The sequence below is a fragment of the Dendropsophus ebraccatus genome, chromosome 2 (assembly GCF_027789765.1).
Source record: "Dendropsophus ebraccatus isolate aDenEbr1 chromosome 2, aDenEbr1.pat, whole genome shotgun sequence".
NCBI classification, from domain to species: domain Eukaryota; kingdom Metazoa; phylum Chordata; class Amphibia; order Anura; family Hylidae; genus Dendropsophus; species Dendropsophus ebraccatus.
The window spans coordinates 196,866,008-196,893,583 of record NC_091455.1 but is presented as its reverse complement, the minus strand read 5'-3'; the positions used below and the strand labels follow the sequence as shown (position 1 = coordinate 196,893,583).

Below are 27,576 nucleotides of genomic sequence, written 5' to 3'. Positions count from 1 at the left end.
ATCAGGAGTATCTGGCAACTTTAGAGGAATGTATCCGGAAAACAGGATGTCCTATGGGATAAAAAAAGAAACTTTGATGTATGAAGGTAATTTCATCCATCTATCCACAATGGGAATACAGCCATGTCCCCTGGTTATGATCCGACCAAAGACCACAGGGCGACGGATAATATGACTAACAAAGAATACTGGAAACATATCTTATTTACATAGTTACTTAATATAGAACACGTTTTCATTGAAATGAATTGGCTGTAAATTTTTGGTCCAAAGAGGAGCAGGTTATACCTCCTTGGTGGTCAATCAAATAGGGTGAAAAAATCCCCCCCGATAAATTCTTTGATGTATATTAGTTTCACATCTTTTTCCTATTTCTAGGTCCATTATGTCCATCCTATAATCCTACAATGTTAATGCAGGTCAAGGCAAAAACTCCTGTGAGGCAGATGCTAACTGACTATTATTAAAGGGAAGAATTTAGTCTTTGTACAGTGGCTGATACATATCGCTCTTCTTGACGTCTCCATCACGGTTGGCAGTCATCTTTTCTGCTCAGCCTGAATTGACTTTCAGCAGTGAACAGCACAGCTAGAAAACCTATAGGATCAGCTGAGCCACTGTGTAAAGGCTCGTAAATCTGTACCCCAGAACTGCAATAACCCGAGGGTCGCCCTTCAAGAAGAGTGGGATGCCATGCCGCAGCAGGCAATAAGTTAACTTGTGAACAGCATGAGACGTTGTTGTCAAGATATCATCAATGCTCAAAGGCATGAAAGGTTATTGAGACATTGACATTTTTTATTAGGGTATACCTATCTTGATGTATACCCACCACTGGTGTTGGCTTTTGTTTCAATAAATTGTTTGAGATGAGGAAATCACCACAGCTGCTTCTACTTAAAGTGACTCTGTACCCACAATCTGTCCCCCCAAACCACTTGTACCTTCGGATAGCTGCTTTTAATCCAAGATCTGTCCTGTGGGCCGTTCGGCAGGTGATGCAGTTATTGTCCTAAAAAAACTACTTTTAAACTTGCAGCCCTGTGTCAAACTGCTGTGGCCTAGAGTATCTGTGCCTTAACTTTGCACCACCCCTCAGTCTCTCCTCCCCACCCTCCTCATCATTAGAAATGCCACTGGCAGGATTTTTCCTATTCCTCTGCAGTGAACACTACACAGGTGCCTTAACGATTCAGCCCATGTGCCGTGTTCTCACAGCTGATGAATAGGAGAATACCTGCCTGGGGCATTCCTAATGATGAGGAGGGCGGGGAGGAGGGACAGAGAGGTTGTGCCAGCCTAATGCACAGACACTCTAGGCCACGCCAATTTGACACAGGGCTGCAAGTTTAAAAGCTGTTTATTAGGATAATAACTGCATCACCTGCTGTACGGACCCCAGGACAGATCTTGGATTAAAAGCCGCTATCTAAAGGTACAAGCGGTTTGGGGTGGGCAGATTGTGGGTACAGAGTCACTTTAAATGCTCCATGATATAATATCACTGTAGTGGAAACTTTTTTTACATTTTCAATAAATTTTACCTGCAAGCCAAATATCCCTAACTTTTTGTGAATGGTATATATGTGTTTGCTGACTCTGATTCTACCAATCTTAGATGATCCCCTTTGGAAAATATACTCTACATTCCCCTTCCCAATACCACCCTATGTCTAATATACATGTATAACCTATCTTGTACCCTTTCCTTGTTTTTTTCTCATTCTTATCAGGGAACTGTATAATGGGAAATGTAGTTTCCCGGCCAGATTTACCAAGAGGCACATAGCTGGCATTGTGCCTGGCATTGTGCAAAGATTTACACCTGCTCTGAAAATTTTTGCCTGGTTTGTGCCTGTTTCCAGGCTATGGCTCCTACGCGCTTTGTCACGCCCTCCCCCTTGCACACCCATCAAATTATTCTTCTAATCCATCTTATGTTTTATCACAATCGGCAGCATCGTGCTTTTATGTTTCTTGCTGCATGTTATAAGAAATTATGCTTTAAGTATGAATTTTTGTTCTACACTTTGCCTCGGGAGGCGTGCACTTTCCTTTGGCGCATTCTCCGGGACCTTTAAATGTAACTGACATCTAGCTGTTTATATGTACGTCTTCTCTTGGCTTGATGAAGAGGTCTAAGCACCTCGAAACGCATTGCCTATGAAGCATTAAAAGCATCTTTATTCATTGTTGATGTCTCATCACTGAACCTCTTGTGCGCCTACAGTCTCCATCCATTTGGTAGTGGCAAAACTCCATTACCCCAACACTTCTACAACTTCTATGGAAGCCAGGAACTGTTGTAGGTTACAGCTACATTTTACACCAGTTTTCCAGAGTAAATTATAGTAGAACTGTTTCTACTGGGAGAAAGAGACAAAGAATGGTAAAGAGCCGACATGGAGCAAGGATCTCCAGCTAGATTCAGTCTTCATAACAACTCATCATGATGTTGTGAGTCCACTCATTCTCTGAGCCCGCCCCCCTTCCCCGGGCTTTTACCTTGCCACACTACTGCTTGCTCTCCTCGTGGCCAACGCACATGTACACGCATCCTAGGGCGTGCTCGCCGGCTCTCTTTAGAGGGGTGGTACACCCTTAATTGGCCAGGTGCACTAATCAACTCCCTATAAATCCCAGCCTGCCCTGACCCTAGTGTTGGAGTCTCTGCATGCTTCCCATTGCATCTGGTCACAGCTGCCCATGATTTGTGCCTGTGATTCCTGCCCGTGGTTCCTGCCCAGTGTCAGACCAGCCCACCAGAGGATCGGAGGATCCTTCGGTGGGCCCCTAGATTTAGAAGCTGCACAAACACTGACTGATATGTTGTTTTTTACTGGTTCTTTATTGGTGGGCCCCAGATACCCCAGTCCGACAATGTTCCTGCCCGTAGTTCCTGCTGCCTGTGGTTCCAGACGTGAATCCTGCTGTGTTACAGCTTGCCTGCCTACCTGTCTCCAGCTGCGCCGCTAGCAACCAAAGCCAGTGTTAGTGACCTGGGGATCGCCTGCAGCAGCAAGTCCATCCCGCCTTGTATTGGGCACCGGTGAAGACAAGTGGCATCTTAGACTTCACTCCCTTGTGTGCCTGATGCCATCGCTAGCGGTGGTAAAGCAGATTCACGACTTAAATTGTGACACCAACTCCTATCTCCACCAACATCATCTGTCAGTGGAGTCTCGGGAGACCCCTTTACATTTCATACTGACGGATGAAAGTATAATGTGTATGGATACCTTTGCCTTAAAGTGACACTGTCGCCCCCTTTGTGCATTCTGACATCTCTACACAGGTGTAAAGTGTAAATTTAGCGTTTTTCATACCTTATTTCATATCATATGTCATAGTGCTTGTTCAAGTAAAAAGTGTCCTTTTATCAACTGCAGATTGTATTGAGTGGGCGTGTCCTCTCGGCATTAGCGCCACTTAGCTCCACCCACACCGTTGGCCGCGCCCCTTGACGCCCATTGGTTGGCCGACGTAAAGGGGGTGGGGTCTATACCTTTCGGCCAGCCTGTTCCAATGGCTGGCGAGGGGGCGGGGCCAACTGTTGTGTTGTGGGCGGGGCTAAGTGGCGGTAATGCCGCGAGGCCCCGTCCACTTAACACAATCTGCAGTTGATAAAAGATGACTTTTTACTTGAACAAGCACCATGACGTATGATATGAAATAAGGTATGAAAACCATTATATTTACCCTTTACACCCGTGTAAAAATGGAAAAGGAGAAGTACCTTAATCCCACTTTTTCCCAGTAACATTATTTTTGAATTTTTTTGTGATATATGTGAACAGCTTCATAAAACATTATGTCCCGTACAGAAGGCATTTTGCTGATTCATTCAGTTTTGGAACAGGTCTGACACAGCACAGTGAAAAACCTAAGAGTCACTGGCATTTGTTAACAGATTGACTGCCGACAGGAAAGTGGAAGAACAATCACGGCACAGATCCAGGCTTGTTTTGTTCCATGTTACGCCAATTGTCTACATGGCTTTCCAAGAAGAGGGAAGAAAAACATAGGGTGAATGACCGAAAATTATGGACAATGTGTCAGCATAGCAGTACCAATACCTATGATAATGTATGCCCCTTACAATATAATGTACATCTGCCATAACCACTGACAGGCAGGACATGATAATAAAATGATTTTGTACGACATGGAGAGAAAGGAGCTGCTGCACCTCACACCTAAGCTGACACTAATGCCTCTCAGCTACATTTAAAAACCAATGCCAGGATGTTGGTTTATAATTTGATCAAACCATATTGCCTCATGTACCACGTGCAGGTCCCCTGGGTCACATGAGTCCCTACACAAACTCAACACTGTGTCGGTCAGTGACCGCTAACCCTACAGAGTGAGAGCAAGCAGGGAAGGGAGGCCATAGAATGGCCCTGCAACCCTAATGTCACAGGACCAAACCCCAAGGGCCCCCCCAAACCGAGCAGGCGCCGTCCGTGGAGAAAGCTGCCACCAAGCAACACAAGTGTGGGGTTGCAGGACCATTCTATGGCCTCCCTTCCCTGCTTGCGCTCGCTTTTCGGGGTTTGCGGTCGCTGACCGACACAGTGTTGAGTTTGTGTAGAGACTCATGTGATCCAGGGGACCTGCACGTGGTACATGAGGCAATATGGTTTGATCAAATTATATACCAACATCCTTGCATTGGTTTTTAAATGTAGCAGAGAGGCATTAGAGTCAGCCGTAGGTGTGAGGTGCAGCAGTTCCTTTCTCTTTTTTTCCGCATTTTGCTTCTCTCCCTTTTCTGAGTGCTAGCACTCCTCCTTGTAAGACCCATATGACCCCAATCAGCAGGAAGCACCTGTGCACAAATGGCAAGTATCTCCTATTCTTCCCATTCTACTTGCAGGAGTGATGGTGAGTAGTTAGACCATGTTCACAGGGCCGATTCTAGGTTTTCTGCTGCCTGAGGCGAGAAATGAAATGCCCCCCCCCCCACCAACATACATAGATATATACAAGCAGCAATATATAGCACATATATACCAATAGTGAATATATTGCACAAATATATTCTTTTTATAGCGTTCACCATGCAGGAAAAGTAATGTAGTTTTTGTTTAGATATTTCTGTAGATATATATAGTGGCTATAGTCTCAGGGTATGTTCATACTATGGAATACGCTCAAACATTTCAAGTTTAGGCCGTGTGGCGGACTCTGCTTGAAGTTCCATCTGTCCCATTGACTCTATGATATTCTCAAGCTCAATCCGCCGTCCGCCCAAAGAATTGAGCTTGAGAATATCATTGAGTCAATGAGACAGATGGAACTTCAAGTGGAGTCTGCCGCACTGTCTCCGCCTGAAATTTCCGAACGTATTCCATAGTGTGAACATCCACTCATAGTTATATATATCCTTGTTTACATTTTTTTTTATTTGAAAAATAGGGAAAAGTCGTGATTTTCATTTTTTATACAGTGGATTCATTTTTTTTTTTTACATCTTTTTACAGATTGTGCCACCCCCTAGTGGAGCAAAGAATCTGCCGCCTGAGGCAGAAAACTCACTCTGCCTCTTGGCAGAAACGGCCCTGCATAGGTGTGAGGTGTAGCGGTTCCTTTCTCTTTCTGTCAGTAAAATGATTTTGTAACAATAGTGCCTGCAAAGGAGTAGAATATATTAAAAGGGTACTCTGGAGAAAAATTTTTTTTTTTCAATTTATAAATGACAACTTATATTTAGAAAAAAAAAATCTCAAGTCTTCCAGTACGTATCAGCTGCTGTATGTCCTGCAGGAAGTGATGTAATCTGTCCGTTCTGACACAGTGCTCTCTGCTGCCACCTCTGTCCATGTCAGGAACTGTTCAGAGCAGTACTAAATCCCCATAGAAAACTTCTTCTAACACTTGTGCCTTCCAAGGTTTGACACAAGGGGGAAGGGGAATTTATGTCGGTCTTAAATAATGCCCTGCCCCCAATTTTCCCACCAGATTTACTAAGAGGCACTGGCCTTTTAGTGAATCCGACCTGATCTACACCTGAGCAGGTGTAGATTTCTACCATAAACTACACCTGCTCAGGCATGCCCCCCCCCTGCCTACCCATCGGACTTGTGCTGTCTGTTTGATTGTGCTTAAAGAGACTGTCAGTGGGTTTATATTGTCCTATCTAAGGGTAGCATAAACTAGTCACAGATAAGCTGAATAGAATAATGTATTACTTACATTGTTCTGGGCGGCTGATTCATAAATCTCGTCCTGAATAACACATATATATATATGTTACCTAACTTCTTATTTCGATGCATTCTGTATGTAAGCTAATGGTATTCCATGGAAGACACACCTCTATGTATATATAGTTTATGACTTTGGCATTCCACAAGTGATGAATATACGGATAGAATTGACAACTGGGTAATACCTTTTACAATGAAAGGTCAGCAAGCAGCAAGTAACCTCTTATTCTCCACCATTACTGTGAAATCATCACATTTTTTACTGGGGAAGAGTGATTAAAATATCTATATATCTTAGGTTTCGCTTTTACATGTCTGGATATAGGAAAAGGAAATAACAGGCATTTCCTGGAATTAACAGGAATGACACTTTGTTTCCGAAGATAAACTGTGTAAATGCTATGTGGTCTAGTTTCTCTGAAGAAGAACACAGGAGGACCGACAGATGAGACCTGGCAATTATGGAGCTGGGATTTAGAGTCCTATTCCACGGGCCAACCAGGGCCCGATCAACAATGTAAATGAGTGTCAATCTGCTAGATCGGGGCTCGTTTACTGGGCCTATTCCATGGCCCAATAATCGTTTAGCGAGGGCTGCAGGGACATCGTTGACGATGTCCTTGCAGCCCTTGTTTCATACTTTACCTATACAGGATGCAGGTCCTCTGCGCTTCTTCTCCTGGTCCGATGCGCAGCAGCAGCTTCGGAGCGGCCTGTCTGAACTGGTCTGTCAGCTCAGACAGGCTGCTCCGAAGCTGCTGCTGCGGGCGGGAACGGGAGAAGGAGCGCAGGAGAAGACCTGCAGCCTGGATAGGTAACGTATGATGTTTTTAAATCGCCGGTCGCGCACCGCTATTCCACGTAGAGATTCACGGGTGTCGACCGATGATTTTAGGTTTAGAACCTAAATGAACGATCAGCCGATGACACGATCATTGGCTGATCGTTCTCTCTATTAAACAGAGATATAATCGGCCTAATCAGGCCGATTCGGCCGATTATCGCTCCGTGGAATAGGCCCCTTAGGTTACCTGTTGCATTTGGTTAAGATGGTATCTGTAGTGTTCTTAATGGTATTGTACAAAAAGAAAGCCAGCTACAAATGGATAATATGATGAAATAACAGCAATTGAATTTACTGGTAACACTTACTTATTTACCCCTTAAAGGAGAAGTTCAGAGAAAATCCTAATTTTGCAGTAGGCAAGGGCAGGGAGGAACATAATAAACAAGCACTACTTACCTCCCCCCGTGCCTCCACAGCACTGGCTTACCGCTCCAGGACTCCTGCCAGCCTCTTAGATCTGCTTTTGAAAGGATGCCATGGATTTTTCCCTGAGTCTTGCTGACATTGCATCTTGGGGGGAGCCTGTGTCGCAGCGCCTATTGGGTAATTCTTTATTTTTGCTAGAGTCCTCCTTTAAGGGTCTACTACCAAAATCAAATAAACACAGAGAGCTAGTCACTAATTACTAATAACAATTGGATGCTACCTATGTTTAAATTGTCATCACAATCTCAGACAAGGCAAGCAAAAACACAAATAGGTGCACCCACGTATATTCAAATATATATAAATTTTATTTCACATGATTCATTTGATACACATAAGAAAAAACTAGACAAAAAAACATAAAAACACTTAAAAACACCCACAAAGGGGTAAATCCATCACAGAAGTAATCATAATAAAATATACTTCTACACCGGATAGCTATACCTCTAATAAGGAACTGACAGGGTCCACAGTATGATTAAATAATCTCCATTGAGTTCTTACATGATTTTACAACATTATACCATAAAGTGCACGTGCTATCAAAAATATCATAATAAAGTGCTAATGCTCCAAAAACCTATTCGAAACCCATGCACCATGATAACCTATAGAAATTACATAAAATTGTGTCACATGATTAAAAGTGTAAAACATATATAAATAAAGAAAATTTCATAATAATGAATGGAAGAGCCCAATGAAATTATAGTCACCCAGGACCCTGCAAGCTACACCGGACTCAACCCTACGCGTATCCTCGCTCTGGAATGGTGACTTCGTCAGGGATCTCCTCCTAAACTTACATCCTGAGGGACCTCCGGGAGCATCGGCGGCGGCCCGGGGATTCACGAATGTGCGGGAAGCAGCCCGTCTCCGACGGGACTGCATCCCTGTGCAGTTGTCCTGTATAGAGCCCACTATGCAGTTATGAATATGCATAGTGGTCGGGGCGGGAGGGGGCGGGCTGGGCGGGTCGCGGCAATGCTCTCCGGCCCCAAGCAAAGCCCTTAATTCATTTAGCGATTTTAGAAACAATGTGGGTGAGCAGAGGGGTGAAAGTAATGGCGATATACTACTGAGGGACACAGCTACTGTGGCATATCAGCAGGTTCTCTGGGAACAACCAGCTGATAGTGTCGCTTTAAACATGAACTATTACACTAAACAATTATAGTCCAGAATGGGCGGTAATCGGCCAAGTAAGGGGGGACAGACTGGGGGCAAAGCCTAAGGGGAGTCCCTCATGACAGGGATTTGACAGGACAGGAATTAAGGGGTTAGCAGTGGAAGGGTTAACGAGGATACAGCGGTTTATCATAGGAGGGGTGGAGAGATGTTTAGGGGGTTTAGGGGGTATAAACAGTGGGGTGATTGGTCAGGAGGGGGGTGGAGTAACACGGGGTGGGGGGATAGGTTATATAGGTCAGCCTCACAGGGGGTTGGCAGCCATTTTAGGTAAAGCAGTTGGTGAGATCGCCCACCCACCCTCCCCTTTTACTTGGGTTTGGGGGCCTTGGTTAGCGGGGTAGAGTGCGTGGTGTTGGTATGGGCCAGCAGCTAGAGGGGTTTCAGGTACGGGCCTGGGGTAACTGCTTGTCACGGCATCTGAGTGGGGCGGTGGGGGTCCTCGGGTTGGAGTCGGTGGAGGAAAATTTGGTTGTGATGGGAGGGGACCGTGGAGTGGTTCCTGACTCCCTGGGTCTATGGAGAATGTTATGGCCGGGCGGCAGTAGTTAGCCACTGGCTTAGGTGGGGGTACAACCTCCATAAGAGGAAGTTCCAGTGGCCCTGCACTACGGGTGTTAGTTCGGTGTCTCTGGGTCAGGTGCTCGTCGGCCAGAGGCAAATCCTGGGTGTGGGGTCCGCCTGTGGGTTTTGGGCTCCGAGGACCGCCCCGTCGAGTATTAGTACATAGGTTCAGATGCATTGGGGTTTATATATATTTGTTATGTATTGTTAATGCATATGGGGATGTATAATAAACGGCTGCTGTGGCCATTAAAATCCAAAAAGGTGTCTGTGGTCTTTTGGGGATTACCAGGGGGAAGGGTGGGGGGTGGGGGGTGGTAAAGGGTTAATGGAGGGCCTTGTCAATACCCTAGTCATGGCTAAAAATTATTTGGCATAATAGTGCCATTAGTCCCCAGTCGGTGGGGAGTGGGGGGGGGGGGCATCATTCAACATATATTTTACCTAACCAGATAACCCCTTTAAGTGCTTTTCATATCGGACCAATATAAGATGTACATGAAACACCCCTTCTTCCTATACAGTCATAAGGAGAGACTGAGGACATCCAGTAAACAGCAGGATGCTGCTCCTGAAAAATGATCATGGCCGGCAAAGTATTAAGCAATACAGAGTATTTCCCGATAACATTTGAACTTGTTCTGTGTTGTACATTTTCCTTTTTGTCAGCCACTGCGGGGGAATGAATTGCCAACTAACCTTGGCAGGTCACATGAAAATTACACAGTGTTTCTGGTGAAATGTAGGCGATGATTACAGATGAGTGAGTAGCTATTCAATCGAAAATTACACTATTCGATGTTTATATTTTCAATGGAGTATCCCAGCAAAAACGCAGTAAAAATTAGTTTCTCCTTCCACCAAGATTGGCACTTTTTACTAGCCAATAACCATGCAGGGAGGCTTTCACGGGCCCTAGGAGCACACTGGCATCAGGGCCGGCGTTAGGGGGGGGCAAAGAGGGCAGTTGCCCAGGGCCCCCATCCCCCAGGGGCCCCCTGCCCCAGTTACAGTGAGTGTTAGGTGCAGGACCGCACAGACAGCGTCCTGCAGCCTCTGTCAGTGATCCCTGGCTGCAGCTTATGGCTGCTATCAGGGGTCACACAGAGGCTGCAGGACGCTCTGCTCCGGAGTGTGTAGCTTCCCCCTCCCTTCTGTACCATGTGATTTCCTCTCTCTTCCTGGTGTGGCAGTCGGGACGATAGAGGAGAGAGCTGCAGTGTAAGGAGCAGAACCTCCTGCTGCTGCTGCCATGGACAAGGACAACTACACCCAGCATGCTGTTAGAGGGGGTAAGTATACTGTACATGCAGTGTGTGTATGAATGCTATGTGTATAATGGATGAATGTAGTGTGTGTTACATGTCATGTGTGTAGTGTGTGTTACATGTCATGTGTATAGTGTATGGACTGGATGGTTTGGATCTGTATAATGTGTTTTCATGGATGTGTTAGTGTGTGTGTGTGTGTATATATATATATATATATATATAATGGTATGTGTGCAGGGGCGGATTAACTTTACCATAGGCCCCGGGCTGTTCACCAAGCCTGGGCCCCCCCACCCCACTGTAATTATGGCAGCACTAGCCTGGCATTCATAGTACAGTATAGATAATGTCATGATGTCCTGATTTGTGCAAAATTGCCCTAAAAAAAAAAAATGATTTTTTTGCAAATCATGGCGGAAGTGTAGCCAGGAGACAGTGCACCACTGAAAGTATAAGTCTTTTTGGGTGCTCATGGGCCCCCCAGGAGCTCAGGGCTCCGGGCTGCCGCCCAAAACGCCCCTATTATAATCCACTACTGTGTGTGTGTATTAGCGCTGCTGACTCCAAGTGTTGAGGTGAATAGACTGCATATAGGAGCTGCAGCCATTCTCTGGTGACCACTGAGGCCGATGATTGGCTGCAGCTCCTATGTATAGTGTATGATGATGTCACTAAGGCAGTACAGTGTATTTTATTGAGAAAAAAATAAGGTGGCGGTCACTATATGGTGGTAATATTGGTCCGTATATAGTGTATATAGAGTCATTATGTGGTGGTCAGTCTATGGTGGTAATATTGGTCTGTATATAGTGTGTATAGAGAGTTATTACCGCCATAGAGTGACCGCCACATAATGACTCTATATATACACTATATACAGACCAATATTACTGCCATAGACTGACCGCCACATAATGCATACTGACTCTATATACACACTATATACAAACCATTATTACCGCCATAGAGTGACCGCCACATGATATTGGTCTGTATATAGTGTATATAGAGTCATTATGTGGTGATCACTCTATGGCAGTAATATTGGTCTGTATATAGTGTGTATAGTGTCATTATGTAGTGATCATTTTTTGGCAGTAATATTGGTCTGTATATAGTGTGTATAGTGTCATTATGTAGTGGTCAGTCTATGGCGGTAATATTGGTCTGTATATAGTGTATATAGAGTTATTTCCGCCATAGAGTGACCGCCACATAATGACTCTATATATACACTATATACAGACCAATATTACCGCCATACAGTGACCGCCACATAATGACTCTATATATACACTATATACAGACCAATATTACCGCCATAGACTGACCGCTGCATAACGACTCTATATACACTAAATACAGACCAATATTACCGCCATACAGTGACCGCCACATGATATTGGTCTGTATATGGTGTGTATATAGAGTCATTATGTGGTGATCACACTATGGTGGTAATATTGGTCTGTATATGGTGTATATATGGAGTCATTATGTGGTGATCACACTATGGCGGTAATATTGGTCTGTATATGGTGTGTATATAGAGTCATTATGTGGTGATCACACTATGGTGGTAATATTGGTCTGTATATGGTGTATATATGGAGTCATTATGTGGTGATCATGGTGTGTGCTGGTCTGTATATAGTGTCATTATGTGGCGGTCAGTCTATAGCGGTAATATTGGTCTGTATATAGTGTGTATATAGAGTCATTATGCAGTGGTCACTCTATGGCAGTAATATTGGTCTGTATATAGTGTATACAGAGTCATTATGCGGTGGTCAGTCTATGGCGGTAATATTGGTCTGTATATAGAGTTATTATGCGGTGGTCAGTCTATGGCGGTAATATTGGTCTGTATATAGTGTATATAGAGTTATTATGTGGTGGTCACTCTATGGCAGTAATATTGGTCTGGATATAGTGTATATAGAGTCATTATGTGGTGGTCAGTCTATAGTAGTAATATTGGTCTGTATATAGTGTATATAGAATCATTATGTGGCGGTCATGGTGTGGTGCTAATATTGGCGTGTATATAGTGTCATTATGGGGCGGTCACTTTATGGTGGTAATATTGGCCTATATATAGTAAAGTTTTCTTCAATAACGGTATGGAGGTAATATTTGGTCCTGATAGAGTGATTTTTTTATTTTATTTTTTAAAACAATGCATATAAATAGTTTTTGTGTTTACACCACTAGCGGCAGTCCTGACATGTAGCAGCAGTCCTGACATGTAGCGGCAGTCCCCGCAAATAGCGGCAGTCCCCGCATGTGGCGGCAGTCCCGACAGTCCCGGCATGTGGCGGCAGTCCCGGCATGTGGCGGCAGTCCCGGCACGTGGCGGCAGTCCCGGCACGTGGCGGCAGTCCCGGCATGTAACCTTCTGAATTGACTCAATGTGACTAAGGGCCCTAATATACAGAGCAAAAATTGTCCTAACCTGGCCGATATCGCTCTGTGTATATAGAGACAACTGTAATCAGCTGATCATTGTCTTTTGGCAAGTGTAAAAATCATTGTCTGCTGTGCGTATAACATAATAATGCTGGTACTTACCTGATCACGTTCCCCGGTGTCCTCAGGCCTTGTCTGTTTGTTACGGCCAGTGATTGGCTGAACGGCCTGTCACCTCAGAGAGAGGACCAGAAGTGAGAGCTGGGACTGGGGGATCCCACAGACAAGTCCTGAGGACACCGGGGAATGTGATCAGGTAGTATATATCTTCATTGTTCACTATATACAGCAAGGGCTGCACACACATCACTAATGATATATATATATATATATATATATAAAATCTCATCTGGCCCTGTCCTCCCCATACACAGGAATGTTCGGCACAGCTGAGCGTTTCTGTGTTCTCTATAGGAGGGGTAAGCCATAGCCAGACAGATCTGATGATGGCTTGTCTCTCTGAGAACAAAGAGGTTGGATGTTGATTTTCCATCAAGCCCAACCCCATATGTCCACTGATATCATGTCAGAGGACTGTACAAAGAGCCCCATTCACCTTACACTGATAGCCGAACCCACCACGAGCAGCAGGTACCACCAACAAGTGTATGGGAACCTTAAATTGCTGCTACAATATTTCAGCATTCGGGGCCCCACCTTCAACTTTGCCCAGGGCCACATTTAGTCTAAAACCGGCCCTGACTGGCATTGTGAGTACAGCATCGATTGGATGGCTTACTAGAGATGAGCAAGTAGTCAAATATTTGAAAGCTCGAAATTCGATTCAAATACACTGTAAGGCTATGTTCACACAATATATTTCTTTGTAGTCGTATTTCTACGGCCGTTGTAACAACGGCCGTAGTTAATATGAGAAAATATGTTGGCCAGGTGTCTGTGGGATCCCGCCGGAGTGTATACACATAGTATACGCTCCGGCCGGAACCCCTAGCGGCACCGCAAACAGCTGACATGTTTTGGCACTGAATAGCAGCCGAAGAAAACCATGTCAGTGCACACCATGGAGCAAACGGCTGTGGCCGCAAGCTTCATAGCGTGCAGTGGGGAGTTCTGATGCGGGTGTGCACGGATGCGCCCGCATCAGAACTCTGTGGGCCGAAAGATCATCCAGCCGGTACTGCAGTAACGGCCGGGATGATCTTTTCAGAGCCGGGCCAAACATGGCCTAAATCCCATCCCATTCGAATATCAAATCACTTTGAAGTCAATGGGAGATGCATGTTCGTTTCTTGGCAACCTAAATTCGACCACTTGGAGGTCATCAAGTCAACAATGACACAATGAAAATTATGCCAAAACCTCTGAAATGTAACAGGGACAGCAAGGGAAGGATGCCTGGTTGCATCTAACACGCCCAAATCGCAGTATTACCCCGCAATCACAGGCTCAATACAGTCCATATACAACACAATACAAGGAAACCTTCTTTCCCCTACCTTAGCATGGACAGAATTTTTTTCCTACACCTCTTCAAATCATTTTGCCCATGACAACCACAGGTGGCATAGGCAAGGGGGGAATCAAACAGCACCCACCGCTAACTGTCATTGTGAGTGTGTGTTTATGACATGCAGTAAGACACGTCCTTTACATAAAGGGGTGTGAGTCTAATGGAAACCATGTAAAAATTGAATTGGAGGCCCTTGAGGTGAGCCCACAATAATAATTAATTTAGTTTGAAGCCCTTGAGGCCCTTGAGTGAGGTGAGCCCTCCAGAAATTGTGCTTCAGGCCCTTAAGATGAGCCCTCCAAAAATTGAGTTTGAGGCACTTGGGTGAGGTGAGCCCTCCAAAATTTAATTGACAGGCAACTGAGAAGAGCGCTTCAAAAATTGAGTTTCAGGCCCTTGAGTGTGGTGAACCCTCCAAAAATTATTTGAGGCCCTTGAGGTGAGAGCGGACTTCAAGGGCCTCCAACTGAATTTTTGGAGAGCTTCATAAATTGAGTTTCAGGCCCTGGAGGTAAGACCTCCAAATATAAATTTTGCCGCCCTTGAGGTGAGGGCCGACTTCATGGGCCTCAAACTGAATTTTTTGTAGGGCTTCATAAATTGAGTTTCAGGCCCTAGAGTTGAGACCTCCAAAAATTAATTTGGAGGCCCTTGACGTGACCCCTAAAAAAATACCCTTGCTCTGAATACCCTCTCAGAGAGAATGCTGGTGGCAGGGTGGGCCAGCACCTTCAAGGCATAGAGGGACAGTTGTAGCCACGTGTCCAGTTTGGACACCCAATAATAAAGTGCACAGAGGGATCAGGGAGGACAAGGTTACAGTCGGCCAGGTACTCCCTCAACATCCACCAATACTTGTTCCTCCTGCTGACATCTCTAACCTTAGTTTCCATCATCTATGACAACCATAGATGCTGTAGATGAGAAGGAAATCAAAGGACACTCACCAGAAACTGTTATTGCATGTGTGTGGCATGGTCAGACCTATCCTGTTGAATTTTGAAGGATGAACTTGTAGATTCATCAAGCCAATGCAGCCAGTGCAAGGGCAGAAAACAATTTAAAGGAAAGAGGGAATCCCATACACCCCTCATTATGTATATAGGAGGGCCTATGCACACACTCTAAAAATTAGAGTTAGATGCCCCATATTGCACATGCCCCGGCAATCAGGGGCTATCAACAGGATCAATTGGTCTAACCTGCTGATAGTTCCCCTTTAAAAATCTCAACTCTGTCCATGACAGGAACTGTTTAAAGCTGGGGACTTGCTACTCCTGTGGACAGTTCCTAACATGGACAGAGGTGGTAACAGAGAGATGAAAAAATACACTACTTCCTGCAGGACATACAGCAGCTAATAAGTACTAGAAGACTTGAGATTTTAAATTACTAATCTATATAACTTTCTGAAACCAGTTGATTTGAAAGAAAGAAAAAAAATCACTGGAGTCCCCCTTTTATTATTTTTCATGATCTATATAGAACCAACAAATTCTGTAGCATTTTACTCTGGATCTGACACAAGATATTTTACACAAATTAAACCAAGTGAACATGCACTTGGTTAGTTTCTTACTTCAAAGAAAACAGAAAAATTAAAGGAGTTCTTTGATCAAAACTTCCCCCTATCCACAGGATAGGAGACAAGTAAGCGATTGCGGGGTGTCCAACTTTCATGCCCCCCGACTCCTTTATTTTAAATACAGCTGTGGGTCTGCATGTGACCTGAGGCTCTATTCATTCTCTATGGAGCTGCCAGAAAAAGCCTATTGCTGTACTTAAGGCCCTATTCCACAGAACGATTATTGGCCGTATTTGGCCGATATCGGCCTATAATTGTCCCGTGGAATAGAAGGCAACGATCAGCCGACATCGTTCATCGCGTTTAGCGGCAGCAGACTGTCACTATCCTCTTTGGGCTGCCCGGACGATCAAGCGATCACCCGGGCAGCTCCCCTGCAGCTCCCCGCGGCCCCTCCCTCACTCAGCCACTTGCTGCCGCTGTATGTAATAGTGATGGCAGTGAGCGAGGAACAAGGAGCAAACAAGCGCCAATAGTGATCGCTTGCTCATCATAGTAGCACCGTGGAATAGGGGCTTTAGCTGTCCCAGTGTGCGACAGCCCCTGTACAACCAGTGGTGATTGCTATCACAGCTCGCTTAGCTAGACCCACTGATAGATAGTAATCACCGCTTACAGTGGAGAGGCTGCAACAGTGATGGGAAGCCTACCCCAGGTACTGTATGTAGGAATGGGAGGAATGGCATCCTGCTCTGTATAGTACTGTGCGTCAGCGTAAGGTCAGACCAGGGGTACAGGAACAAATGTTGGTGGCAGAAATTAATAGTACGGGCGATTTTAGGAAACTTTGTAATTGGGTTTATTAGGCAAATATGCCATTATTTGCATTCAAGAAGACTTTCCCCAGGTCTCCCCCCCCCCTCCTGTCTCTCTCTCCTTCACTGCTCATTATCAGGAAATCTCGACTAGTTTACATCAGTCGAGCCCTGTCTAACCTATGGAGAGTGGAGGGGGACGAGGGAGATTAGTCTCCAGCAGAGATCAGAGAACAAAGGATTACACAGTGGGAGCTGTGTGAAAGCTGGTATTCAGAGGTCAGAGAGGTCTGTGCTGACTTCAGAGGAGATAGCCCAGTGATGTAGCTGTAAATTAACTCTTTGTTGTCCTGTTTTGGTGCCTCATCTCTCTCCACCCCTCCCTTCTCCATAGAAAACCATGAAGACAGGGGGAGAGCTTCAAACTGCTTTTTCATGATAAAAATGCATTTTTCGGCTAATAAAACCCAATTACAAAGTTTCTTAAAATTGCCTGTACTATTGATTTCTGCAAAAAAAAAAAAACAACAACAAAAAACGACAGTGATACTAGTAATAGAGAAAAAAACCCGACACATTTATTAAACAATGGAAGAGTAGAGTATTAGAGTGTGGAATATTTTTACAGTTACCACAAATAGAAAATACAATCTTTATCCATGATCTGTGTGTAGACACTTTATGTGTTAGGAGACAGTTATGTCCATTTCCTTGTAGAGGGACTGATATCTAATGATAGTTTTGTAGTCTTCCTGTGAATAACTTTGTGTTCAGAAACAATCAAAAAAATGTATTCCTTCCTCACGATAACTGGTAGGTAAAATGTTATGCCAGCAAATATCATTCATAGTTTACATCACAGCAGATATTTTTTCATTGTAGCTTCTAGGCCCTTGAAAAGGGAGCCAAGTTCGCCATGCTCTATATAGTTTTCAGGCCCCTTTATCCAAAAGACCCTACAGCAGTTGCATGGACAGCCTCTAGGGCCGGCATGAGAGACGTTCGGAGCTGTTCGGCCGGCCTCCCGAAGATGATATCATTGTCACAAGATGGCGGATGGGGGTTGACACGAATCAGGTTAGTCTAGAGCACTACACTTCCGGGTCTAGCATGGGTGGGGGGGAACACGGGGAAGGGGGCCATTCACTAACATAACATACATTACAAAGTTGTATAACTTTGTAATGTGTGTTATTTAGTGAATAATTGTTTAGCGCCGCATAACTCTTTTAAACAAACATTTTCCCTGAAGCAACATTCCAAACTTTCAGAACTCTGACATTTTCAGCTGGTATTTCAACCTGGTTGTATAGTACGTGCCACTTGTCTGCCCCTCCTTCTGGCATCCTGACTTCTCTTGTCCTCCTGTAGTGTTTCCCAGGGCGGTGCACCTCTTCTGCAGGTGGCACATGATGAGGTCATTTATTGCCTGTGGCTAAAACAAAGGATCACTCTCCTACAGACTACAACTGATCGGAGAGGACCCAGGTGAGTTGGAGGTTATTTTTTTCATTATTTGATAGGGATAGGTTCCTGCCTGAGAAAATGGGGCTTAACTGCCTACCTGGGGAATCCTGTCTGGGACAATGGGGTTAAACTACCTAGTAGGGAAATCCTACTTGGGGGGAGGGGGGATTAAGTGCCTACTAGGGGCATGCTAGAGGGAGGGGGGTAACTACCTTCTAGGGGCATGCTAAAGGGAGAGGGGTAACTACCTACTAGGGGCATGCTGGAGGGAGAGGATTGACTATTAGTACTGTTCTGTATTTTATTGCATTGATTAAACTGTGCACTTTTCAGTGCTATAAATGGATGTTGTAGCTAATTATTGCTAATTATTGGTAGGTCTGTCCACACATTATTAATTATTCTACTTTTTTTTTTTTTTTTTTTACTAATTTAGCACTCTGCCATTGAGAACACTAATAAAGTACTGTGGAAGTTACCAGCATCCTTATTTTACAACCAGATCATATTACTTATAGAAATCTTGCCTGTCTGTGAATTTCCGAGGCTGGAGGAAGTGTCCCAGTGATGAAGAGCAGGAAGTTGTTTTCGAAGAGTCTGTAAATCTGAAGAGAGTCTCGTCAGTATATCCCCGCTATTCGGATGTTGTCCTTGATATGTTTAAGACGGAGACAATGAAATAAGGCAAGGGAAATCAATGTAGGACAAAGCAATGGAAGATGCTGACAAGTTCCTTCCTGCAGGATAAGATATAGCAGCTTAAACACAAGAAATAATCCTCTCTGCATCAGCTCCATCATGGTTATAGCACAATGCTGCCGCCATCTATGGACATAATGGAATATTCCTAGAATATTCCATAGATTGGTGAGAGTTCCATCTATGAAATCGAAGTAATTCAGGAGAATGAGGGTTCTCCATGTTTAGCGCACTAGAGAGGAGGAGACAAGGTTTTGCGTTGTAGTCTGTGGATGTAGTAAATTGCCGGAAATGGCAATAAATGGAACTCCCAGACGCCAGTTATTTGGGGCATCTACAATCTCTGTTATAAATGTGAATTTCTGTATATCTGTCCCCTAAAGGCAACCAAACACATCAACCATATGACCCTAAGCTTGGCATATAGATGCACTAGGCTTGTTAAAAGGTTTGTTGAAAGGGTTCTGACCTTGCCGGACATACACAGCCCTTACTAGTTGTGGTTCTCTGTTATCAGCTATTATCAGAGCTTCTTCTCTATAGGTATCCAAATGCCTTAACTGTGTTGGTATCATTGCTGGCCATAGCAACCAATCACAGCTCAAGTTTCATTTTACCAGAGAAATATGAGAAATGAAAGCTAAACTGTGATTGGTTGCTATGGAGACTGACACCCGTCAGTGAGCTGGTGACGCTGTGCTGCAAGGGCACAAGGATGGGTGAGTATTGTCAGGTCTGTACCTGTAGTCTGAACACTGGCTTAATTCTCTGCCACACCCTTGTTATTGTGTTTGTTTGCCTGTCTGTGCTTTGTGTCTCACCTGCCTAGGCTAGGGACTGTCGCTCAGTTGTTTGCTGCTGCCTAGGGCAGACCATGGCAAGTACAGTAGGCAGGGACAGAGGGCGGGATCCAGCCTAGGGTCCGCTGTCTGTGTCCGCCATCTTGTCTGTCCTTATGAGTATAGTTTCTTTATTATGTTCCCCCCACCCCCTGCCTGCACCAGATTTATAGATTTGGCCTAAATCCACCTTTAAACTCTGGCACCATTTGACCCAAATTTAACATGGTATAATAATGGAAGTCAATGGAAAAACGGAACAAAACAAATGCACACAAATACATTGGTTTTCCAAAAGTTTTTATGCATAAAATGGATGAAAAAAGAATAACTGCAATAACGTAGTATGATCCCAGCCTTATTGGTGCAGATTTATCAAGAGTGTCTAAAAGACCAAGCTTTGTTGCTCATAGCTGTTAGGTATTTAGGAGGTTGAATGAAATAGATCAGTCACGGCTCAACTTTTATTTCTCAAAATGCTCTGATAAAATTAATTCTGGCATCTCATTGGTCGCTATGGGCAAATAAGGTTTGTCCTTTTTGTCTTCATTTCATTGTTTTTGATTTATCAGTTTCGATAAATCTGCCCTGGTGTGTAACTGCTGGGGTATATAAGACTACTAGAGATTTTCCTGTGAATAATAAAATGAGGACGTGGATTGGCCTTTGGCACTATTGGAGAAAAATCCAATGAACATACAAACATACTGGCCAGCATGGTCTAGTATCTGTGGTTGTTTGGATACTAGTAAGGTATAGTACCTGTGGTTGCCTGGATACCAGTGTGACTTAGTACTTGTGATTGCTTGGATACCATTGTGGCTTTGCACTTGTAGTTGCCTAGACACCAGTGAGGCCTAGTACCTGTGGTTGCCTGGATACCAGTATGACCTAGTACTTTTGATTGCTTGGATACCATTGTGGCTTTGTACTTGTGATTGCCTAGATACCAGTGAGGCCTAGTACCTGTGGTTGCCTGGATACCAGTATCACCTAGTACTTTTGATTGCTTGGATACCAATGTGGCTTTGTACTTGTGCTTGCCTAGATACCAGTGAGGCCTAGTACCTGTGGTTGCCTGGATACCAGTGAGGCCTAGTACCTGTGGTTGACTGGATACCAGTGAGGCCTAGTACCTGTGGTTGCCTGGATACCAGTGCGGCCTCGTACCTGTGGTTGCCTGGATACCAATGAGGCCTAGTACCTGTGGTTGTCTGGATAACAGTGAGGTCTAGTACCTGTGGTTGCCTGGATACCAGTGAGGCCTAGTACCTGTGGTTGCCTGGATACCAGTGAGGCCTAGTACCTGTGGTTGCCTGGATATCAGTGAGGCATGTATCTGTATGGTGGCTGTTCACTGACATGAATTAAAATTGTGGAAGCTTCAGGCTCTTAGCAAGATCTTACTCTGAGCAAAAAATGTACTCTTTATTAAAACCAAACATATATACTTCTCGCTCATGACTTTTTGGCTTTCTTCTAGCCGATATAATGACATTTTGAAAAGCAGATTATACTAGAAAATGTACCTATGATTCTAGACTAAACATATGGTTTACCTTATAGGGGCTACTCCGAATCACTGTAGGTAAACTGGGCCTAACAGCACAGGAGTCACAACTAGGCCTATGGACAGGAATGTGAATCTCCTGTGTCACTATTAAACTTGACTTAGGTTTAGAGCAAAGACTGGTGGTGTGTTCCCGGAATAATCCCTGATGGCGAGCAGATAACTGGTGATCAGAAATGTGGTCATGGAAATGCAAGGGTATCAATGGCCAAGCTAAAGACTTCTACAATACTTTTATTGTGTGCACGGTCTGTTGACAGTCATCGGATGAAACTTCTTGGGTCATCCGTGCCAGTGGATTAGTGGTCCCATGAAGTTCCCATGAAGATGGATCTGATGAACATGTTTACCTTGAAATGCGTCATCAATTAAACGTCATATGTACTTAACTATGTCTCCCATTACCTGTGATGTGGCCAGTGCCGACCAGCGCCTTGGTGTCCTATAATCCCTTGGACCTCCAATGTGCCATTTTCTTCTGATTCAATACCAGGTTCTCCCGCCTTCGTGAACGGGCAGCAAGAGGCAATACTTCAGCAAGCGTTTGGTGATGTTGGGCTCACAGCACGATCGCTGAAGGTAAGCGGCAATACAGCCATTACTAATATTCATTTCAGTTTGCAGTGTTACACTACGCACATCTCTGGTGTTTTCTTATTTTTCTAGTAATACAGAGCTCTCTCCTGCCACCTCTGTCCATGACGGGAACTGTCGAGAGCACTAGCAAATCCCCATAGAAAACTCCAGCTCTCCTGCACTCCAGACTGGAGAGAAAACACCACTTCCTGTTCAACATACAGTGGCTGATAAGTACTGCAAGACTGGAGATTTTTTAATAGAAGTAAATTACAAATCACTGGAGTACCCCTTTAACCCCTTGCTGCAAAATGACATTTCAGGAACGTCATGTAAAGCAGGTAGTTCCTGCAACATGACATTCCTGGAATGTCATGCTTTCCTTGCCTCTCCCCGCTGTCCCTAGCGGCGATTGGGTAGCAGGAGGAGGCTGTCTCACACAGTCTACTCCTCCTGCCCCTGCCCGGAGGGGAGCCGCGATCCCCCCTGGGCAGTTAACCCCATAGACGCCCCCCTTCAGTTAACCCCATAGGCGCCCCTGCTCCCTCCAAGCCCCCCCTTCACCCCCCTGGAGCCATGCGAGCTCCCGGGGGGGTTGTGTAACCATAGCAACCCAGACACTGCCCAATGCGTCTAGGCTGCTATGGTTGTAACGATCAGGCCCCTGCACTGAGGTAGGGGTCTGATCATGTGAATGAGCTGTCAGTGTACTGACAGCTCATTCACTCTATAATACATTACAGCACAGATCATGTGCTCTAATGTACTATTCGATGTACCTGAAAAAGTAAAAGTTCAAACACACCACACACACAAATACATAAATAAATCGGATCGACTCGAGCATGCTCGAGGTTTGCTCATCTCTAATAAAAAATAATCAGTGTGTCACATGTCCCCCAGAATGGTACCGATGGAAACGTTAACTTGTCTTACACAAATATTTTGGCACTGCAAGGCCACTGTGACATGGTATAATGGCTAAAACAACCTGAGTCAGGTGATGCACTGCGGCAACATATAGGGGATTTCTAGAAACATTTGAATAAGGGGAATAAATAATGAGTTTCATTTCTCAGTTAGTATTTGCTGTGTTAGAGGAAAAAAATTGAATATCTGCCCAAAAAATTAATTTTTAAAATTTCCCATTCAACTTCCCTACATTTCTGCGAAATACCTAAAGGTTTAGTAAACTTATGAAATGTTACTTTGAATACTTTGAGGGGTGCAATTTTTACAGTGGAGGGATTTATGCGGATAACTAACATACAGGCCCCACAAATCCACCTCAGAACTGAACTGGTCCCTAACAAAATCAGAATTTGAAATTTTCCTGAAAATTTGAAAAATCGCTGCAAAATTTCAAAGCCCTCTAACATCCTAAAAAGTAAAAGGACGCTCACCAAATGACGTCACCATAAAGCAGACTTCTTGTAGATGTTGCAGTAATAATTAGTTCATGTGACATGACTATTTTTCTTAGGAAAAGAGAATTTTAAATATAAAGAAACATAAACTTTTCAAATATTTGCGCAAATGTTGTGTTACTACTGAATGTATGAACCAAAGTATACCACAAGCATAAAGAGGAATATGTCAAGAAAAAAACAATCTCATAATAACCACACAGAGTTATCACTACATAAAGGGAGATAGGTCAGATTTGAAAAATAGGCGGAGGCAAGGGGTTAAGCATCCTCAGCACTACATATACAGAAATAGCCGTATGTCAACGCTCCTGGATCAAGAATACACACATTTGTAAATCAAGTTAAAGGAAGAAAAACTAATAATTTATATATCGCCAAAAATTTTTTATTCACATTACAAATGTAATAAACACTCAGATATGAGAACAATAAAAAATTATTCATTTGAACTTTACAATTTTGCACTTTAGTTTTTTATATACTTTTTGTTTTTTTGCAATTGCTGGTGGGCCGCAGGTTCCCTTTCCCTGATTTAGACTATTTTATAACTGTATGTGGAGTCTTGTGTACCAGTCCTATTTATTCCTTGTAGATGGGTATTGCACATGAGCGTGTTACCGCCTGGATATTATAGTGCAGAGACAGTTATATAAGGTTAGAATTTACGTGTTCATTTTGCTCAACATTTTCCACTAGGACATTTGTTTCATGTCCTGCAGCTTCACTGGTGCTATTGAAGTCTATTCTAACAAAACCATTTTCTGTTTGTGGCTGGTTCCTTTTCCTATATACAACAAAGACTGCAGTGGCCGTGCCAACAACAATGAGTATGACCAGAACAACCACACCGATGGTCATGCCATGTAAGGGATTTTCTTCTGTAAAGAAAGATATAGAGTAGAAAGTTAAGATATTGCACTAAACAGCTCCCAGCGGAGTAAAAGTACAAACCTTGGCATTTTTGAGGAATATGTTTAGCCTAAGAGGAGGGTGCAATTCTCCGTAACAAATTTAAAGTGATTCTGTACCCACTATCGGATAGATGCTTTTAATCCAAGATCTGTCCTGGGGTCCGTTCAGAAGCTGATGCACTTATTGTCCTAAATAAGCAATGTTTATACTTGTAGCCCTGTGTTAAATTGATGTGGCCTAGAGTTTGTGTGCCCTAGGCCTGAAGCGCCTCTCCATCCCTCCTCCTTGCCTTCTTTATCATTAGGAATGCCCCAGGCAGGATTTCTCCTATTCATCACTTGTCTGAACATTGCACATGGGCCTTAATGATCCAACACATGTGCTGTGTTCAGACAGGTGATGAATAGGAGAAATCCTGCCTTGGGCATTCCGAATGATGAAGGGGGTGGAAAGAAGGGGCGGGGGGGGGAGGGGGATGCGGTGCAACCTGCATCACCTGCCGAATGGAACCCAGGACAGAGTGTGGATTGTGGACTTTAAGAGAACTAAAAACATCCGATCATCTATCTATCAGAGACAAGAAGAGACGGACTGTCTGACAGTGGCTTTTCTCCATCTGCCAATGACAATAAAATGGTAAGCAATGCAGGCAAATGAGGTAGCAGAGGTCTAAACAAGAACAAGTTGCACCCTTCGCACTCTTGGCCGTCTTACCTGATGCCTCAGTGGCTCCAAAGACCCTGCTGCCTCATAAGAAGGCGCCATTTCTAATGGGTGGTGAGCCCTGTAACAGATGTTTATATAGGGGCCCAATACACTCAGGGGCCATTCACATGTCCGCAAAATACTGTTCATTCACCAAAAGTATTATGTGGAACGGACCACGGAGCTTCCGGCATCAGCATTTATTATGATGCCAGGACCTTAAAAACTGTTTAAATAATCACCAATTGTACTGACACACTATACTGGTCTTGACAAAACTGGAGCGACCTTCGAGCATGCTTGAGTTTATCCGAAACCGAGCATGCAGCATTGGATTAGCGATGGCTGCTGAAGTTGGATGCAGCCCTAAAGTTACCAGGACATGGCTGTATTCAGACTGTATCCATGTTTTCTAGGACTACTTAAGGCTGCATCCAACTTTAGCAGCAACTGCTCATCAAATGCCACATGCTCTGGTTCGCACGACCTTGAGCATGCTTGAAGTTTGCTCAACTCTACTTGAGAACAGTCAGTAAGAAGACAATGTAAGTAATGCTGCACTTCCTCTGATTATTGTCCAAACCAATGCCAGGTCACTCGTCGGGGAGCCGCTGGCAGTAGTTAAGTTCCAACATATGATTGGGTATGCCGCCTGCTACCTACGCTGCTGATCTCGGGAGATTTAAAAAAAAAAAAAGAAAAAGAAAAACAAGCCAGAAAAATATATACAGTAGAAGGATTGCAGGAGTAAAATTTTGTAAAAAGTTGAGTGCCTATGATTTTTTTTTTTTTTTAAATAAATGGTTGCTGTACCACTGCTTATATCAGCTGGATATTTTAGAAAGCACAGTATACTGCACCTGGTTTCTCTGTTCTCTTTTCTGTGGGCAACGGGGCTGTAAACACAATACACAAAAGGTTATACAGTACATCAAAAAAATATTTTTGCGTTTGCATTTGTAGTCATCTATAGTGGATGCGATCGTGGAGGGGTGACTTGCGCTTGTGGCCAAGCCAGCGGTTAGTGCTGCAATGATGCTGATCCCAGCTTGGCCCTCAATTACTATGGGCTTCAGCAGCCCATAGTAATCAAGCACTGATCTAATGGATCAATGCAGTACATGTGACCTTTATGAGAGATTATATATATAGTCTTCCTACTGAACATCAATAGGGGCTTAGGCAAATGGCTGTTTCTGGGATGCTTTGTAATAGTGGGGCTTAAAATGATCACAAATTGAGATTGGAAGGTAATTCTAATGGTAAATATGACAGCATCGACAGTAGAAAAGAAGGCACCCAAACAGAACTGCATTCATACTGCCATATTGACGAACAATCATGAATTTAGCTTTATAAACTAAGATTAGGCAGTCATATTTTTGGGAATTTACACCAACATCCTAGCAGAAATTATCTAAATTGTGTCATAAAAGCATACTGGTGGTGGAAATCTTTTTTTAAGAAATCAGCAGAGGTTGTGATCACAAGCAATTTTGCAACACACTCTCTTTTTTTTAATGTTTAAATTAACGTTATACATACGGCCAAACTGTAGTCCATGCTTCCTCTGTGCTAATATTAGGTCTTTTCTCTGCTCAAAAAAGAGACCAAGCACAGGAAGTCCCAGTCCTTTGTGCGCTCACACAAATAAAGACACCTGTTCATTATGCGGGTTATATATCAACTGAGGGCAATGACCTTAGGCTACTTTTATTATCTACTATGCCTGCTTACCAGGAGGTTCTTTGTTATGTAACAATTCAGTCAGTAGAATGTCTCTGGTTACAGAGGTTTTGGTGCTGTGTGACAGGAGAGCTGACAATGCAATGCAAGCAGGATTCTCTGCTACTTAAATGTGGGTGTGCAGCAGTTAAGAGAGAAATCTAGTGGCCACATGTATAATCTTGATTCAAACACGAAAAAAAATAAAGAGATTACATTGCAAAACTGCTCAAGATCACAAACCCCTGTTGTTGTTGTTTTTTTTTTAAAGCATAAAGTGGGAAATTTCCAGACAACTAGTGTAAAAAGGGCACATAATTTGTCAAAGTTTTGCTGAAAAAACAGGAAAAGCAGCAATCCTCTGAGCTAAAACAAATTGTGACCAGTCCGCACAAAAACTATTGATAATTCTAAGTTTAAACTCTATAAGTTTAAAATAATGTTTCTAAATTGGAATAATAATAATAATAATAATAATAATAATAATTATTATTATTATTATTATTATTAGGTTAATATTGACTTGCCTTTTAATGTCTTACATATATACCATCGGTTCCGAGCACACCATGATAAACTCCATGTTCCTCTTTTGGCATCCATCATCACACAATTTGCAAACATCTCTTCTTTGGACCCCTCATTCTTCCAGTTTACAAAGTCCATGGGTGTATTGTCCAACCAAAACCACTTATCTACAAGCACAAAATTGGTGCATAGCTCACTTGCTCTGACCATGCCACAGAATAGCCACTAGATGGCAGCAGAAGGCAAAATATAAACTATATATATATATATATATATATATATATATATATATATATATATATATATATATTGAGTTAACTTCAAAAAGTCTGCT

General features: G+C 43.6%; 1 protein-coding gene across 1 annotated transcript in view; it reads right to left on the bottom strand.

Moving 5' to 3' along the window:
• Nucleotides 1-23,751: 23,751 nt before the first annotated feature.
• LOC138784215 (macrophage mannose receptor 1-like) overlaps nucleotides 23,752-27,576 on the bottom strand; it is a 72,794-nt gene continuing 68,969 nt past the window's right edge. Inside the window, exons 27-29 of the mRNA XM_069959721.1 lie at nucleotides 27,242-27,409; nucleotides 25,850-25,885; nucleotides 23,752-24,250 (exon numbers count right to left, since the gene is read on the bottom strand). Of these exons, the coding sequence (XP_069815822.1) occupies nucleotides 24,018-24,250; nucleotides 25,850-25,885; nucleotides 27,242-27,409 (437 nt within the window). The 3' untranslated portion in view covers nucleotides 23,752-24,017. The remainder of the gene's footprint in view (nucleotides 24,251-25,849; nucleotides 25,886-27,241; nucleotides 27,410-27,576) is intronic.